The 15,540-nt window shown below is 38.5% G+C and overlaps 1 protein-coding gene across 1 annotated transcript; it reads right to left on the bottom strand.

Annotated features, from left to right (window-relative positions):
- Positions 1-13,772: 13,772 nt before the first annotated feature.
- Positions 13,773-15,326, bottom strand: LOC135470955 (fez family zinc finger protein 1-like). The gene has a single exon (XM_064750004.1). The coding sequence runs from the start codon at positions 15,324-15,326 to the stop codon at positions 13,773-13,775; it is 1,554 nt and encodes a 517-aa protein (XP_064606074.1).
- Between the last annotated feature and the right edge of the window lie 214 nt (positions 15,327-15,540).

Here is a 15,540-nt window from a genome sequence, read left to right as displayed (position 1 = left end):
AACCTGATCTGGGAATTTACCCGTGTGCCCGATAGCCCCCTAGCGGAGCACTACGGGCGGTCACTCTGTTTCGTCACCGACATTTAAAAAGCCTAGCAGAGGTCCAATAAAAGATCAATAAAACTCCCACCGTAACGTATCCGTCCAGCGGACAACACTGCCTCCAATTAGTGACAATTTCTCTTTCAAATTATTTCTTTTCGTTTTCTTTCCACTCCTGCCAATTTTTAAATTTCCCAATACTGAGATGCAGTTTGTGCAAACGACCACGAGTAGTCATCTCATTAAAAACAGTCTTGTCAGTCTGCTGGAGCGGAAAAATGAACAAATCGGGCAAAACGGAAACTGAGAGTGTACAGAAAGCCAAGTTTTCCATACATGTGAGTGTTATCAGTTAAATCACAATGCTATGTATATATATATATATATATATATATATATATATATATATATATATATATATATATATATATATATATATATATATATATATTTATATATGTGTGTGTGTTATATACATAGCATTGTGATACTTTGTATCCATAACTGAAGCATGCCCTGTAGAAGCTGTATAGTCTATAAATCACGTATGTGTTTTCCCTGGAATTATTCCTCGATATGCCTTAAAATCAGACAATTTTTTATAAGTTAAAATCAGATAATTATATTTTACATGCAAGTCGCCTTAAAATACCAGTGTAGCCAAGATTGGTTGCATATTCCCATTTATTGACCGATCCAGGGTGTATGCAACATTCGATTCCCCTAACTAGTTTCGTGTTTCTAGCGGTATTCTTGTCAAATAGCCAATACTGTTATAAGTGCTACTCCCTGCGAGGGTTAACTGTTGAATGGCTCTCATTTTAGTGGCGATAAACACATGGTTAATGTTATGTTTTATCTTTAACTAGGGGATAATACAAACTATTATTGCACAGTTCACTTTGCCGAGCTATCCGGTTACATTTTCAACGTATACAATATCGGGCAATAATCTCCACGAACAGCACGAAATAAAGGCAGTTTGGAATCGCCCTGTGATATTTGATGAAACGGCTCTGCGATGCGCCACTTTGCAATCATTGGGAGCGCTTGGTGGAAATGGGTTTTCACAGAACTATCAGGGGAGTCTTCGCTGTTAAATGAAATGATTCCTATAACAGTGCATGAAGCGATTCCAGTCTCGCTTTACAGCTGTTACTACGAAGGGACGGAAAATCCATAAAACTTCGCAAATTATCATCCGGCGCAACAGAGCAAGATAGATGTACGCACACATGGACATGGCCTTTTTATTGTTCAGGCCGTGATTAGAGCAGGCAGTAATATTTGTGTGGGGGCACAAGGCGTTTTAACTGCCATTTGCAGTGCTTTTCAGCTTCATGGGGATTTTGTGGGTTTTCCAGCACGAATATTTCTGAAACAGCGATGCCATTAAGACCGACTTTTTTTACGTCAACTCTGACAGATCAAAAAATTTCTTTCAAAGCGCTTCGTTGCATACTCAAAGGCTCTTACATTGCCAAACCAAAAAGAAGATATAATAGGATGGCCAGTATAGGTAAATATAGCCAACGTTCATTAATCCTTCATAGAATGTTCAGCAAAAATATTATGTGCATGTATTGTTTATTACAAGGCACAAATGAATAAGCATACTTCGATGATTTGCATTGCAATGTAATCGTGCTCATTAAGTTCTTACTTCAGTCAAGTCGCATAGTGTAATCGTGCTCATGAAGTTATTACTTCAGTCAAGTAAAAACAGTGTAATCGCGCTCATTAAGTTCTGATTTCAGTGAACTAACACAATGTAATCGTGTTCATTAAGTTCAGACTTCAGTCAGTTAACACATTGTAATCGCGCTCATTAAGTTCTGATTTCAGTGAACTAACACAATGTAATCGTGCTCATTAAGTTCTTACTTCAGTCAAGTAACACAATGTAATAGATCTCATTAAGTTCTGATTTCAGTCAAGTAACACAATGTAATCGTGTTCATTAAGTTCTTACTTCAGTCAACTAACACAATGTAATCGAGCTCATTAAGTTCTGATTTCAGTGAACTAACACAATGCAATCGTGCTCATTAAGTTCTGACTTCAGTCAAGTAACACAATATAATCGAGCTCATTAAGTTCTGATTTCAGTCAAGTAACACAATGTTATCGAGTTCATTAAGTTCTGATTTCAGTCAAGTAACACAATGTAATCGCGCTCATTAAGTTCTTACTTCAGTGAACTAACACAATGTAATCGTGTTCATTAAGTTCAGACTTCAGTCAACTAACACAATGTAATCGAGCTCATTAAGTTCTGATTTCAGTGAACTAACACAATGTAATCGAGCTCATTAAGTTCTGATTTCAGTCAAGTAACACAATGTAATCGTGCTCATTAAGTTCTGATTTCAGTGAACTAACACAATGTAATTGTGCTCATTAAGTTCTTACTTCAGTCAACTAACACAATGTAATCGTGCTCATTAAGTTCTGATTTCAGTGAACTAACACAATGTAATCGAGCTCATTAAGTTCTGATTTCAGTCAAGTAACACAATGTAATCGTGCTCATTAAGTTCAGACTTCAGTCAAGTAACACAATGTAATCGTGCTCATTAAGTTCTTACTTCAGTCAAGTCGCATAGTGTAATCGTGCTCATGAAGTTCTTACTTCAGTCAACTAACACAATGTAATCGTGTTCATTAAGTTCTGATTTCAGTGAACTAACACAATGTAATCGCGCTCATTAAGTTCTGACTTCAGTCAACTAACACAATGTAATCGTGCTCATTAAGTTCTTACTTCAGTTAAGTGGCACGTTGTAATATTCGATAAATTCTTAGCAAGTTAAATATTAACTTCCAGCTGCAGGATTTCCTCATTTAAAGGTATATTTACATTTGACAATACTAATGGATTTCTTCACACTATGACTGTTTACTTCAAGTCACATAGTAAGTGTTTTAAGGTTAGCTGAATAAGCACAAAAACTTGTGTAGTGTATGACATGTATAAATAACTTATGAAGATGGGACAAGCTGAATCAGACATTTAAAATATGTGGGTTCAGTTGAAATTTTCTGTATGATATCAAGTCAACATTTTTGTTTTTGCTGAATCTGTTTATTTGATCTATGCAATTAGAATTGTGTACTTATGCCAGCCTGGAAAACGATATGTGCTTGGCTAGACTGTTCTGAGATATAGTCGAGTTTAACTGTTGCTGGCACCTCTGACGCATCGTCATATACCACTATTAGATATACCCCTGACAAAGCCCCTCAGAACAACAGTTGAAATGCGTGCGAGTGTCTGAAATGATAAGGGAGATCAATAGATAGTAATGACTGTGCCATGAAGTAGACACACAGTGGCTATTCTGTCAACTGTTTAAATTGTCCCGGATACTATCACTGGTAATCCCATGGGAATTGCGAACTTCTCATTACGACCCCGTACTCCCTCTGATGTTGCGTCCATTCACCAGTTATTCCACTCATCATGACGTGCCATACACGTATTAGCCCATATTCCTATAATTGTTTCCGACACGAAGAAAAAAAATAATAATAAAAATTAAAAAAGCCATCAGCCTGTTACGCAAAATGACATGTTTGCTCTTTTTATTTCATGCTGCAGTGAACACGGTCACTAACAATAGACAATTGACAATTTATTAGAATTTGCTCCAGTCGTTCCTAACTTTTAGCGTTGAGACATGGAGCGACCTGGGGCAAGCAGTACCGCTTATTTTATCAGACGATCACGCTACTAGAAGCTTGAAACCAGTCTAACCGCGGAGATAACTCATCCCCGCTATAGCTACATGCATGCTTAATTTTTGTCCTTAATATATTCTCAACAAATTATTCCCCACACGGTAATAAAACACATGTTTTGTGTGTGGAATTCCGGCATCTTATATTGGAAGACTAAACATGTTTGTGAGTTGAGGGTGGAGATGGAGGGTGGGGTGAGGGGGTTTGGGAGAGGTTGTGAAAAATTTTATACATGGCGCTATTCTGCTTATACGTTCCTCCGAGCTGTTCTTTTTTCAGCAGTGAATTGAAGGTGTTTATTTGTTTCTTATTAACTGCTGTAGACACGACATGAAGACACACTGAATTATGTATGCGGCTGAAATGTGTGTGTATTTGACATCAATCACGTCATGAACGATTTCGTTATTGTCTTCTGGAGCGCAAGGACAACAAGTCGGAAAACGCGAACGGTAGTAGCCTCCCGCGAGTCCATTAATTATTGAAGTAGTCTTTTTAGCGGCAACAAAAATGCGCTTCGACAAGATCGTAGTTTTTGGTAAGGAACAGAAGAATTTATAAATATTTAGAACGCTGGAGTTTAAATGGTCTGTCACCAAGCATAACTAATAAAGATATCTTTTGCCTATTGACCAACAAGCCACTGAGCTTATCACGCTACCTGAAGGGGTTTATCACAAGCGTCCACCATACAATGGCAGTGACATGCAGAAAAGTACACATTGAAATGTGAGACAACAGAAACAGTCCGATGGCGAATCACAGAAAGACAACACAACCCTGGAAAACTTATTCAGGCAATGCTGCAGAAATGTTCTCACAACTCGACCATTTGCTCACAGACGAGTATACAAGCTTCTGGTTCTTACAATGAACCGAACATTTAAATACATTAAATAATTTTCCCACATACCTGGTGTAGGATCTTGTATTTATAGAGGCCTACAATGATCAAATATATAAATATAATCATATGTAATAATATAGGCTTTTATGATTCATTAAATGTAAGCATTTCACAATTTAAAAATGTATAAATATTTATTAAACTGTAGAAATCAGACAGTCCTTGTGTCTGAAAGTCGCAGTTAAATACAACGAATACTGGATTCGAACACAGAACATTTAATATAGTCAAGAGCGGGTGATAGGCCTAGGGGTAGTCAAGCACGCGCGGCCAGGGAGGCACCTAATAAGACGTCAGAAAATGTGTCTACTTCAGCTTTAACCCGGGTTAGGGGGCGGATTGGGGTACAATGTTGAATTGGTAAACGAATGTCTGTTTTGACGTCTGAATTTAATAATAATACATTTGTAATAATAAAACAGATAAGCATACTTGCTTCTGGTATGGTTACAGAACCTATGCTTTGCCCTATAACACCGATGTGCCCGAAAGATTTCTTGTTGAATGCCCAGCATACATTTTATTATTGCTACATAGCTGTCTATTACAAAGCTCAATGCTGTTTTATGAGTGTTAAATAAAAGTATCAGGAAGTTATATCTATATGCACTTAGCTTCTATTACAAATAGCTTAGAGAGATACAATATAAATGCGTGTCCAATAGGATTTGGAAAACAGCTTATAATGTAGAGGTATGTCGCATATGGTGTACTTCCTACTTCCTGACTTTACCCGCCCTGGCTGTTTTTGTTTGTACGAAAGCGGTGAGTTCAAAGAAGTTATAAGAAAACAGCACCCATGGACTTCAATGTTTCATTTTTACCTACTTTCACAAGTTCTTTAAATTGAATTAGTGATCAAACACACACACACACAAGCTGCCGATAACAAGTAAAGGTTAACGCCTCTTACAATGACCTGGTATAGCAAGGGCGACCAGGTAACCGGCACTGTCTGTATATATGTGTAAGGCCTCACTAATGAAGCTGACACACTGTGGTTCCGCCTACATTCATCGCCTGAGTACTCGAGGTCTGCTTTTATCCTTGACATCACACAGAAAGGCCTTTAAGATATTCAAAATGTATAGGAGTTATAATGGCAAATTGTTCCGCTGATTTTTGTACCAGTGTTACATAATTTAGTACACCCTACCTCTGAGGACTTACAATGGATTCATAGCAACCTTTGATTTGTGATAAAACGTTTGACAGTTGTGAAAAGTTCGAAAGCACATATAGCATCAAATACAAGGTTGTCTGTCCAGGGCGTCACAAATGGAATTTTCATACAAATGGAATAGTTTCGTGTAGTTTTTGCTTTAAGTCCTGACAATTTTTCGATTCAATTTGTTAATCAGGTTTTGAAAGCAAAATCCACCATTTACTACGTCTGATAACAGTTTGCTAACTGATCTATATACTCTACCAACGGTACTATATATCATATCAAGACAAAGCACAAGCTTAACGAAGATACACGAATTGAAATATTGTTATACAAACATTTTCATTAAATTCGGCAACTCCCATATATATGCACAGAAAGTTGACCATGTATAAAATGTTATAAATGTGATAATACAATAGTTCATAAATGTATTTCAAAAATTTCACGTTACACTCTTTCCATTATTACAAATGGAACTTCACTGCTCCAGTGTTGTTTTCCAATGAATACAGCATGTGTAAGTTTTTAAGCTCTATTTTACATTTGTCTTGAAGTGTACTTTTCATGTGACCTCGTTGTGGAAAAAAAAGAAGAATGTGTAGTTGCAAATTTTCTCTTAGATAATTATGGCGTTTGTGGCCCAATTTGTCCTTATATCCACACAGGGTAACAAAATGACGTATTTTCTGACTATGCCATTATTCCAGTTTTGTGGTTATTTGCTCATTATGGTATACAGTGTTGTTACACTAATTGAGGAGCTGTCTTTTCACCGATTTTCACATGTCACCTAACACTGCGTTAAAGCGAGACCTTGTCTAGGATTGGGTTTTCAGTTCAACGGATAAATCAGGAGACGGCGTGTTGAATTAGCCGGCGTGGTTGGTCGTTTGTCTGCCGGGCTGAAATCCACTCCTTCAAGACGCGAATTATCCGGGGCCAGACATCCTGGAAATAAATGAGGAGTGTTACTTTGTAAAGATGCGTTTAAGTATGAAAAGGTATGTAGTAAGAGGACACTTTGTCAGCAGCCGATGGCTCCAAACATTTATAGATGAACCGTTGAGATTTCTAGGAGACTTGTTTCCTTTGCCTGGCAAGCAGCAACACATGGCGAGCGACGCGGCATAGAAATGGTGTCCAGTCCTCTCTGATCATCTAATTATCGTTGAGTTGCTCTCGCTAGAAGAAACCGTGAAATGACCATGCGCTTAATTGAATGAAATTCAAGGCATGATAGTTGGGGCATAATCGACTAGAGAGCCAATGCAGCGTGTCTAAGCCGTTCTCCATATAATGTCCGCTGGGGAACGACTTTTAATTACATTCGGCCAGGTGCAAGGTTTAGATCACCGGCAATTTGCTGATAAAAATATCAAAACAATATTGCCCAGATCCTATAGAATATCAACTCATATTTCTTCTAACCGTGTCGGGGTCCTTCCTGTACAAAACACAAGTACTCTGCCCTTACGCTAAATAAGTTCTAACAATGCCACTCATTCGATAATAAAAACTTCAACATGGGTCTTTCCTTTACGAAAAGGATGACGGTATTACGTTTTCATCTCGTTCGTTTTGGCCTCGGAAGTTTTGTCCGAAAGGATAACATAATTGTTTATTTAGGCCTTTTCTTGCGAACACAGTTTTAAGTTTCGGGCCTTATTCGTCGAGGCTCTTTAAAACGACGGCGTGTAGAAAGCCGAACAAAAGGGAGACTGCTTCGGTAGTTATAGGGGCTTTTTGTTTGGCTTCGATAATCCGCCAAGCATATCACCCCGTAAAGCACAGTACCTAAACTACATGAATTCTTTACAACATTGTTAGGCCAGCTCTTTTCTTTACCTTACACCGCCCCCTCGTTTAGCCGTGTTTGAGAACGATTTGCTTTCTACTCCCAGGCCTGTCAAGTACGGTTGAATTCAAGTATAGTGGTCTTTTGTATATACCTTAGGCTACCGCGGCTGAACCTTTTATTTTTTTACGTGGAAAGCTGCACATGCTCCATGCAAAAGAGATACCAAGCCTAGTGTACATTTAAAACTATATAGCTAAGAAAAAGTGAAATGGCATCGACTGAAAGTCTTTCCCATGAAAATTTAAAAAAAATTAAAAAAAAAGTTTTTGATAATTTTTGTATGAATAATCCTCTTTGCTATTGTAAGACAAATATTGTTGTTTAATCTGTATTTAATAATTCGTTTGTATCATTTAGCTTTACAGGTATTCTGAATTATATTAATATGCTATCACTCTAATACACATATGCAGTGATTGTCTCATTCCATATAGGTGTTTATTCACATTACTTATCTCGATGCAAAATACACATGCACTTGCCATAAATTTCTACTGGTTTATATCTGGTTACATTCCCCTTTAACGATTCAATGCGCATGCTCGATGTCTGTCGGCGTTATTTTGCTATTGTGACTTTTCCCGGCATTCATTGTTCATTTCTTCAAAAGGGCAAATTCAAACACGTCAGTTTAATAACGGTGAAACACAAAAGGTTATAATCGCTCCGTGGAACGGATTAGAGATTTCCGTTGATCTTCCCCAATTCAACCTGAGTAAATATCCATTCCGTTGCCCAGTCTGGAAGTGGGATGTATGTATATACCAGGTATTATTTGAGTCCACACCGATGTTTACTCTGCTAGTGGAGTTTGATAGGTAAGCCAGTCAGGACGTCGTTTCGGTAGCTTATAAAAAGCTAACTATATGCAGGGGGATCTTTTATTGAATGATGCACTGGGTAATGGAGATATTAATCGCCGTGTATGCACGTACAAGAGCTTGCTCTGGCTTAGATGCCTTGCCGACCATATGGTGTTACTCGGCGAGTAAATTAGGACAGATTGCCGCTTAACGGACTCGAATGGCACAAGGACTGATCGCAGACTCTTGCCCAGCCCCCTTGCGTGACGGCTACGCGTACTATCAAAATTCCATCTTATTTGTTTTTTCCCTGATCGCAATATTTCCAGACTGGATAGACAATGCCAGGAGGTGTTCCCTAGGGTGCCTACTCATCCAATTCTCTCTGTTTTCGGTAGTTTTATTGTCTCATTGACATCCGAAAAGCAGAGCCTCTAGAGTCTTTAGAAGACGCCCGCCAACAGTTCTAGCAGCCAAATTCTCCCCCGAGAAGGCCTCCTTGGGTTTCGTTATTATACCATTCACCCTTGCTCATCGTGTCTGGGTTTATAGTTGCTGAAAACGGAGTCTGATATGGTCAATTGTGTCGTGTGGCTGCATAGCACATCCTTCAGATCAAACAACGTGCTGCGCAAATAATGCTAACAAAACCGACTCCTTCTGGGACGAATTTCTGCCAAATTACAACGAGTCAAGTGCAAAAATATTAAGATTGCGTTATCACTTAGAAATCGGACTGCGCAAATATAACGTGATAATTGCCAATTTTGATATTCAGCCATCGATAAAAACAAAAAAATGTCAAATTGCTGGTGTGCAGTTTCATGCAGTCAGACATTCAGTACATTCTGTGAACAACAGGATTTGAAAAGGTCATATTTATGAAACGATTTAAAGCTTGGAGTCAAAGACATGCCATTAATTTTATTTCTTATGTCTCATAAAACACCTAATAAGGTCTAAATACTGCCTTTTCACACTCCCCAAATGGTGTGTGCTAAGCAAATTTTTGTCATTGTATTGTCTGAAGAAGCCCATAAGATGGTTGTTAAAACCTAACCCAAAGAAATCATCCCTGCATCACCACAGCATAAGTCTCACAATCTAAGATGCTACTTCAGGTATTGGCTAGATCGTTGGCATGAGTATCTGGAGATTTTTCCAGTTTATCCCACACTCTTTCAAAATTATATTATACTGCTTACGTTTTTGTTAATACTTAAAAAGAGTACTTCTTCATCATATAAACGACAAGTCATACAATATAACTGTAGACTGTTATTTGAAAAAAAAAGAACCAAACGTTTACTGTGACATTATACGTTTAGTATAAAAACCATACGCAGAAAAATATAATTCTAAACAGAGATGTTTTAGCTAAGCTAAAAATAACATGCGTTGGTCACAATAACATCGCAAACCAAATAATGTTGAAAAATAAAATGTATATATATACTTCATAAAACACCCCTAACAATGAGATAAAATTATGAACATGCATGGGCGCCTGTATTGTTACGAAACCCCAGAAATAATATAAATGAAAACATGGAGGTGGTGTTATCAGGAATAAAACGTTGACGATGGACTAGCGATGTCGGCGAAATATCATGAATATAGAACACCGTTCATTTATAGCCTACGTACAACTTGTTTTAGCATAAATCGACGACCGTCAACAAACCACGTGTTTGCACAACACGTTCCAGCCGAAAGGAACTGTGAACACAACATTATCCCGTTAGAACATATTGCAAATTTAAGCCATAACTGGCCGCATTAAATATTAATAAAATATCTGTCCATAATTAATGAGCCCATATAAGACTTACTAAGGTGCTTAATTGCGTTATGACTAGGGTGATACAATTTGCATTAAACTGAACAGATCGCCTCTCCTGGCCTTTTACTCATCATGGCTCAATCGCTTTGTTCGCTGTAACCTCGTCAATTATAATTACATAGGGATGACTTTTCACGTACATCTACGGCCTTAATTCCTATTATTTGCTTAATAATTACTGCTTCTTCAGCAAACCATCACATTGTGGCCGTGATACTTCGCCAACGCGACTCGTGTTCTCTGTCGCACTGCCTATCATTATTAGCGTGAAGTACAATGGCAAAGAGTTCATGATGCCCCACATCATAGTCAGAGAAATAATGAAAAGTGGCAAGGTCAAATTTGACCAGGAAAAGAGTTTCTTAAACGTCTCCGGCTCTTTTTATGGTCAGCGTCTAATGACAAATAATTTTCCTTTCACCACGTGCGTCCCCCGTTCACTCTCACTGGGACCCTCTGTAAGTAACAAGGACTGTTGAAAAGCCTCCGGGTTCTTTGCTTGCCCGTGTCATTGCAGGTCACACACCCAGCCTGCACAACTCTGCTGTTCTTTACACACATCTCCCCTCCCGTCCGTAGTTTTTTCATGACCACTTCCCAGGGAGAAGGAAATACAAAAGCAAGGCCGAAAAAATGACATTACAGATGTCTACACATGAAGATGTCTACACATGTCTCTTTATCTTAACAAATTTTAATTTAACTCCATATGTTTTATATGGAAATAAAAATGAAATGTTGAAACTACAGTGCTAGTTAAAATGAACATTGACAAAGGAGAACTACAAGTAAATAGAACCTAAATTCTCCATCCTAACAGAATTTAATTTCAACCCTGTTATGTCACATAAACCACAATTCTAGTTAAAACGAACCATGTAGTTCTAAAAAAAGTAGGTATATATAGCCTTTTTATGTACTGAAGTCTTTGTACAGACGGGTGTTGCTATTAGTCGTGATTTAGATTGCTCGGTAGATTTTTTATCGTTAGGTACCCCTTTTAATATCTTGACTGGAATAGAAATACTTTGGTCACAGTAATACGAAAGTGCTTGGTCTTTTGCGGCAGGTTTTATACCTATATACTGATAAACCTGACCAAATGTTAACTTCACACTTTAACCCTGTCTTTAAAAGAATCGGTTTGTCTCTCACCAATTCCTCCCCCAGGCCTATATCTGCCAGTGAGTTAATTTTAGCTCCTCCGTTACAGTCGGTCAAAGTGAATTTGTTAGAGACCGTAGTTGTTATGTCATAGGGTTGTTACCACCATTGTCACGTGAGATTATCACCCGTATTGACTTCTGAAGAAGTCACCAAGGCTGCCGTTCATTGGCCATTGTGAAAAGTACAGCAGGTCACACACCAAAGCTCACACGAACAACAGGGCGGTATTACAGATTAAACCGTGTCAGTGTTGTTGAATATGGAGTTCTGTCCCTGGTTTAATAGAGTTCTTCACTTTCGAACAAAAGCTTCTATTATAAACATTTCTTTCTTTGTTTGCATTGAACGTCTGATACATTATGCAATCGTTGCTTGGTGCAAACAAACGTGAATTATAGGCCATGCATCTTACAATGTAGGTTTTAAATAACCATAACAACTAGAAGTAGTCCTACAACAACACGATCATTTTTGTCTCTAAAGCAGGAGCTTCTATAATATTCCAAATTATAAATTAATTAAATATAATGTACATGTTTTATATACATATGTATGAAACATCTAACGAAACTGATTTTCTATATTTAGTATAAAAGTTAGTCATGTTCTGAATTTCAAAATCAGTCTTTTTTTCTTTTGCTAAGTACATGCCATAATTGGTGTACAAATGCACCAGCATTCAAACATTGTAGTCTTTTGTTCTTAACAGGGGTCTGTTTGATGCCAGAAATAATGTTTCTCAGTGACATATGAATGTAATACTGTACAAAAGAAAGTTGCCTGTATTATAATAGCACTGAGACCAGTGCGCCATTGATCTGGCCAGATTTACATATGTCATACACATGCAGCACGGGGGTTGACCTAAGAAAAATGCTTGTCGGCAAGCTCTTGTAAACGTCAAGTAAAAAACTGACTCTGGATCCCTTCAGCGTCCAGCGTATCACAGGTGTGGTTGTTGAAACACGAAAATTGCCATGCACACAGAAGTTAATGATTAAATTAACAAAAGCTTTTAAGTTTGACAAATTGTTGACTGCCTATAGTTGTGATAGTACTAACGTTTCCCTTTTATTCCCAGTCGTCGCAGTTTTCTGCCACCACCTTCACAAGCTCTACACAAACGGCGTTTCTCAAGAGCCCCAAATCAGCGGCTCCGACAGGTGACAATGGTGTTATCGACTGGTCGCGCCTGGCCACGAGAGTTCTCGAGGGCTGACGTGCTCACCAAATCAAGTGGCTAAACTCTCGAGTCACCTGAAGTATTGGCCGGGTGATAAAGAGCTTTATAACACTCCCCATCGCTTAACCGTCTTTAACACAATTAAGCTATAAGAAAGAGCGAACTGACAGTGGTCGGCACAGAAGCATTAAGTTGATTAATTGTAAAACATAACATTAATAAATAGCAAGAGAGGGTAAAGGATATTTAGCGAGAATTAAATCTATCGATTTATTTCTATGTCCTTAAGACAATTGCAGACAGTTCTTGTACGTTGTGTACATTTAACTTAAAACTTATTTCATTACTATAAAATATTATGAAATTATTTTCAGGGACTATAATTTTCTGCATAACAACGTTTCCGTATGCAGCATCTTAATTTTAAAGTCATTCGGATATAATGGGTAATTTTTAATCGATCTTTTAACTTCTATGTTATGCCTTGCATGCCCGATAAACACCGCCTTTACAAAATTAAAAATAAAATTATAATAATAAGCAGCAAAACTAACAACAAAAATGATATCACAAAACAACTGATTAGATTATGATCACTGATAATTTTTATTGAAAGTATCAGCATACTGTCAGTTTGGCAGCATTTGCCACCCAAACACCACATATATATATATGTACATCATATGACAACCATAATAACAACAGCTTTAATAACCACTTTTCCACCACGATAAAACTGACAAAATTAAACCCTATACAGTGATCAAAAATTTCCCAAGAATTTTAAAGCGTCAACTCATGTTCATTGTCTGATTCTGTCACATTAAAATATTTTTCCATCATATCCCAAATTTACCTCACTCAAGTCACCTGCACAGATAAATAATTTAGCCCAAATAAATAAAGGAAAACCTCTTCCATATATGGCACTATTAAATTAGTCTCTAAATCACCGAATTTCTGGCTCGCGTGTTCAATAACATCGATAAACTCTCAAAAGTGGTTAAGTGTGTTCAACTCCTCTTAAATTAAGGAACGAACCTCTAGTATTGTCCTGTCATATCAGAGGCTGGACTTTCTGTAAAAATGAGCCCGGGTTGTGTAACATGTAAGGAGCAAAAAGGCTTCGTTGACACTGAATCGAACTCTGAGCTAACAGAGATGGACGGTTCAAAAAGCCAGTTGGTCCGGTGGACGGGCCAACGGCAAACAGCCGGGAATTTGGACTAAAGTTTTGACTCGAGTTCAAGTTTGTATCAGAGGTGGGAGAGGATGTTGGGGAAACGGAAGAGCCGTCATGCAACTTTCTCATGTGTTTCTTTAAATCAAAGTTCCGACAAAATCCCTTCCCGCAAACCTGACAGGTGAATGGTTTTTTCTCGTTATGAGTATGCATATGAAAGGTGAGATTGTAAATCTGGTGAAAGGCCTTGTTACATATGTTACACTTGTACTGTTTTTCTGTGCTGTGAGTCAGTCGGTGATTTTTGTAGTTACCTTTCTGGTGAAAGCCCTTGCCGCAGAATTCGCATACAAACGGTTTGTAGCCGGCGTGGATTCGCATATGAGTGTTCAGTGTAGAGCTTCGGTTGAAGCATTTCCCACACGTCTGACATTTGTGGGGTTTTTCTGACGTGTGAATAATTTTGTGTCGACACAGGGTGCTTGCCTGGCGAAAACCCTTTCCACAAATTTTACACACGAACGGTCTAGCTCCAGTATGAACAGGCATATGGCGGGTCAAATTGTAATGGGCATTGAACACTTTACCACACTCCGGACACGTGAATGTCTTTGGTGGTTTCGTGCCTATTTTTTTGTTCTTGTTCAAAGAGTCACAGTCAACATTTTCCTGGCTGTCATCCTCTTTCTGGAGTGCCACCGAGTCGGGACTTGCCTTCTTCCCAGCAACACCTGCCCGAAAATTGTCCGGGATCAACTTTTTCGGCGACTGACTGTCCGAATCACCAGTGCTGTTTTCAGGCTGGTTGGTGAAGGTCTGTGATTTCGTATCTTTGTTTGATGCTCTGTGCTGGGTGAGGGAAAGGTCTAATCCTCTGGTAGAAAGCTCACCCGTGGGGCAAGGGAATTTTAGCTGGCCGGCCAAAGAGCGATTTTGCAGCCAGAAAGTTCCTGCAGTTGGATACAAGGGATGGACATGTTGCCTGAGTAAGCCGAGTTGGGAATTGTAGTCTAGCAGGTTGACCCGGCCCATGAGGAAGGCGGGGTGCAGATAGGGAAGATAGACGTCCCAGTTGTCACGGCCAGAGGCTCCCAGACCCTCCGCAAGAGAAGGGTCCTTTCCATCTAATTTGGGATATAGAAGTCCGGATTTGGGGTATGATATAAACCCTGAATTTTTGTAGTTGTTGAGGTCAACAGAACGATGGGTCCTAGATACTCTGGGTACTTCTGGGCTGTGCTCTTCACTCACTTTCTGTTTCTTTGCTGTATTCCCAATTATACTGTCGATAGAGAAAGCCAGTTTGACTTTACCGGCTTTCTCTGAATTGGGCGAATCACCGTCTTCCGGGGAAGCTCTCTTCCTGGTCGGAGTTGTTGAAGATTCTGGCATAGATTTCTCCACACCCATAGATGTTTCTGGCGTCATAATCATGTCTGTAAATAGAAGAAATAAGAATTCATTTAATTTAAAAACTATACATAATTTTTTTAATTTCTCCAAGTGTGTCAGCTAAATTAATTCTTTTTACGTTCCTATTACTGTAGCTCACATAATTTCTTCCTTATAAAATACTGGTAGCTGGTTTCAGTTAGTTGTCATATCTGTACCTTGCTTTTTAATCAACTAGCTTGTGCAAATA

The sequence above is a fragment of the Liolophura sinensis genome, chromosome 7, assembly GCF_032854445.1.
Source record: "Liolophura sinensis isolate JHLJ2023 chromosome 7, CUHK_Ljap_v2, whole genome shotgun sequence".
Classification (NCBI taxonomy): domain Eukaryota; kingdom Metazoa; phylum Mollusca; class Polyplacophora; order Chitonida; family Chitonidae; genus Liolophura; species Liolophura sinensis.
Note: the sequence above shows the minus strand (reverse complement) of the source record. Positions and strands in the feature narration are given on the sequence as shown.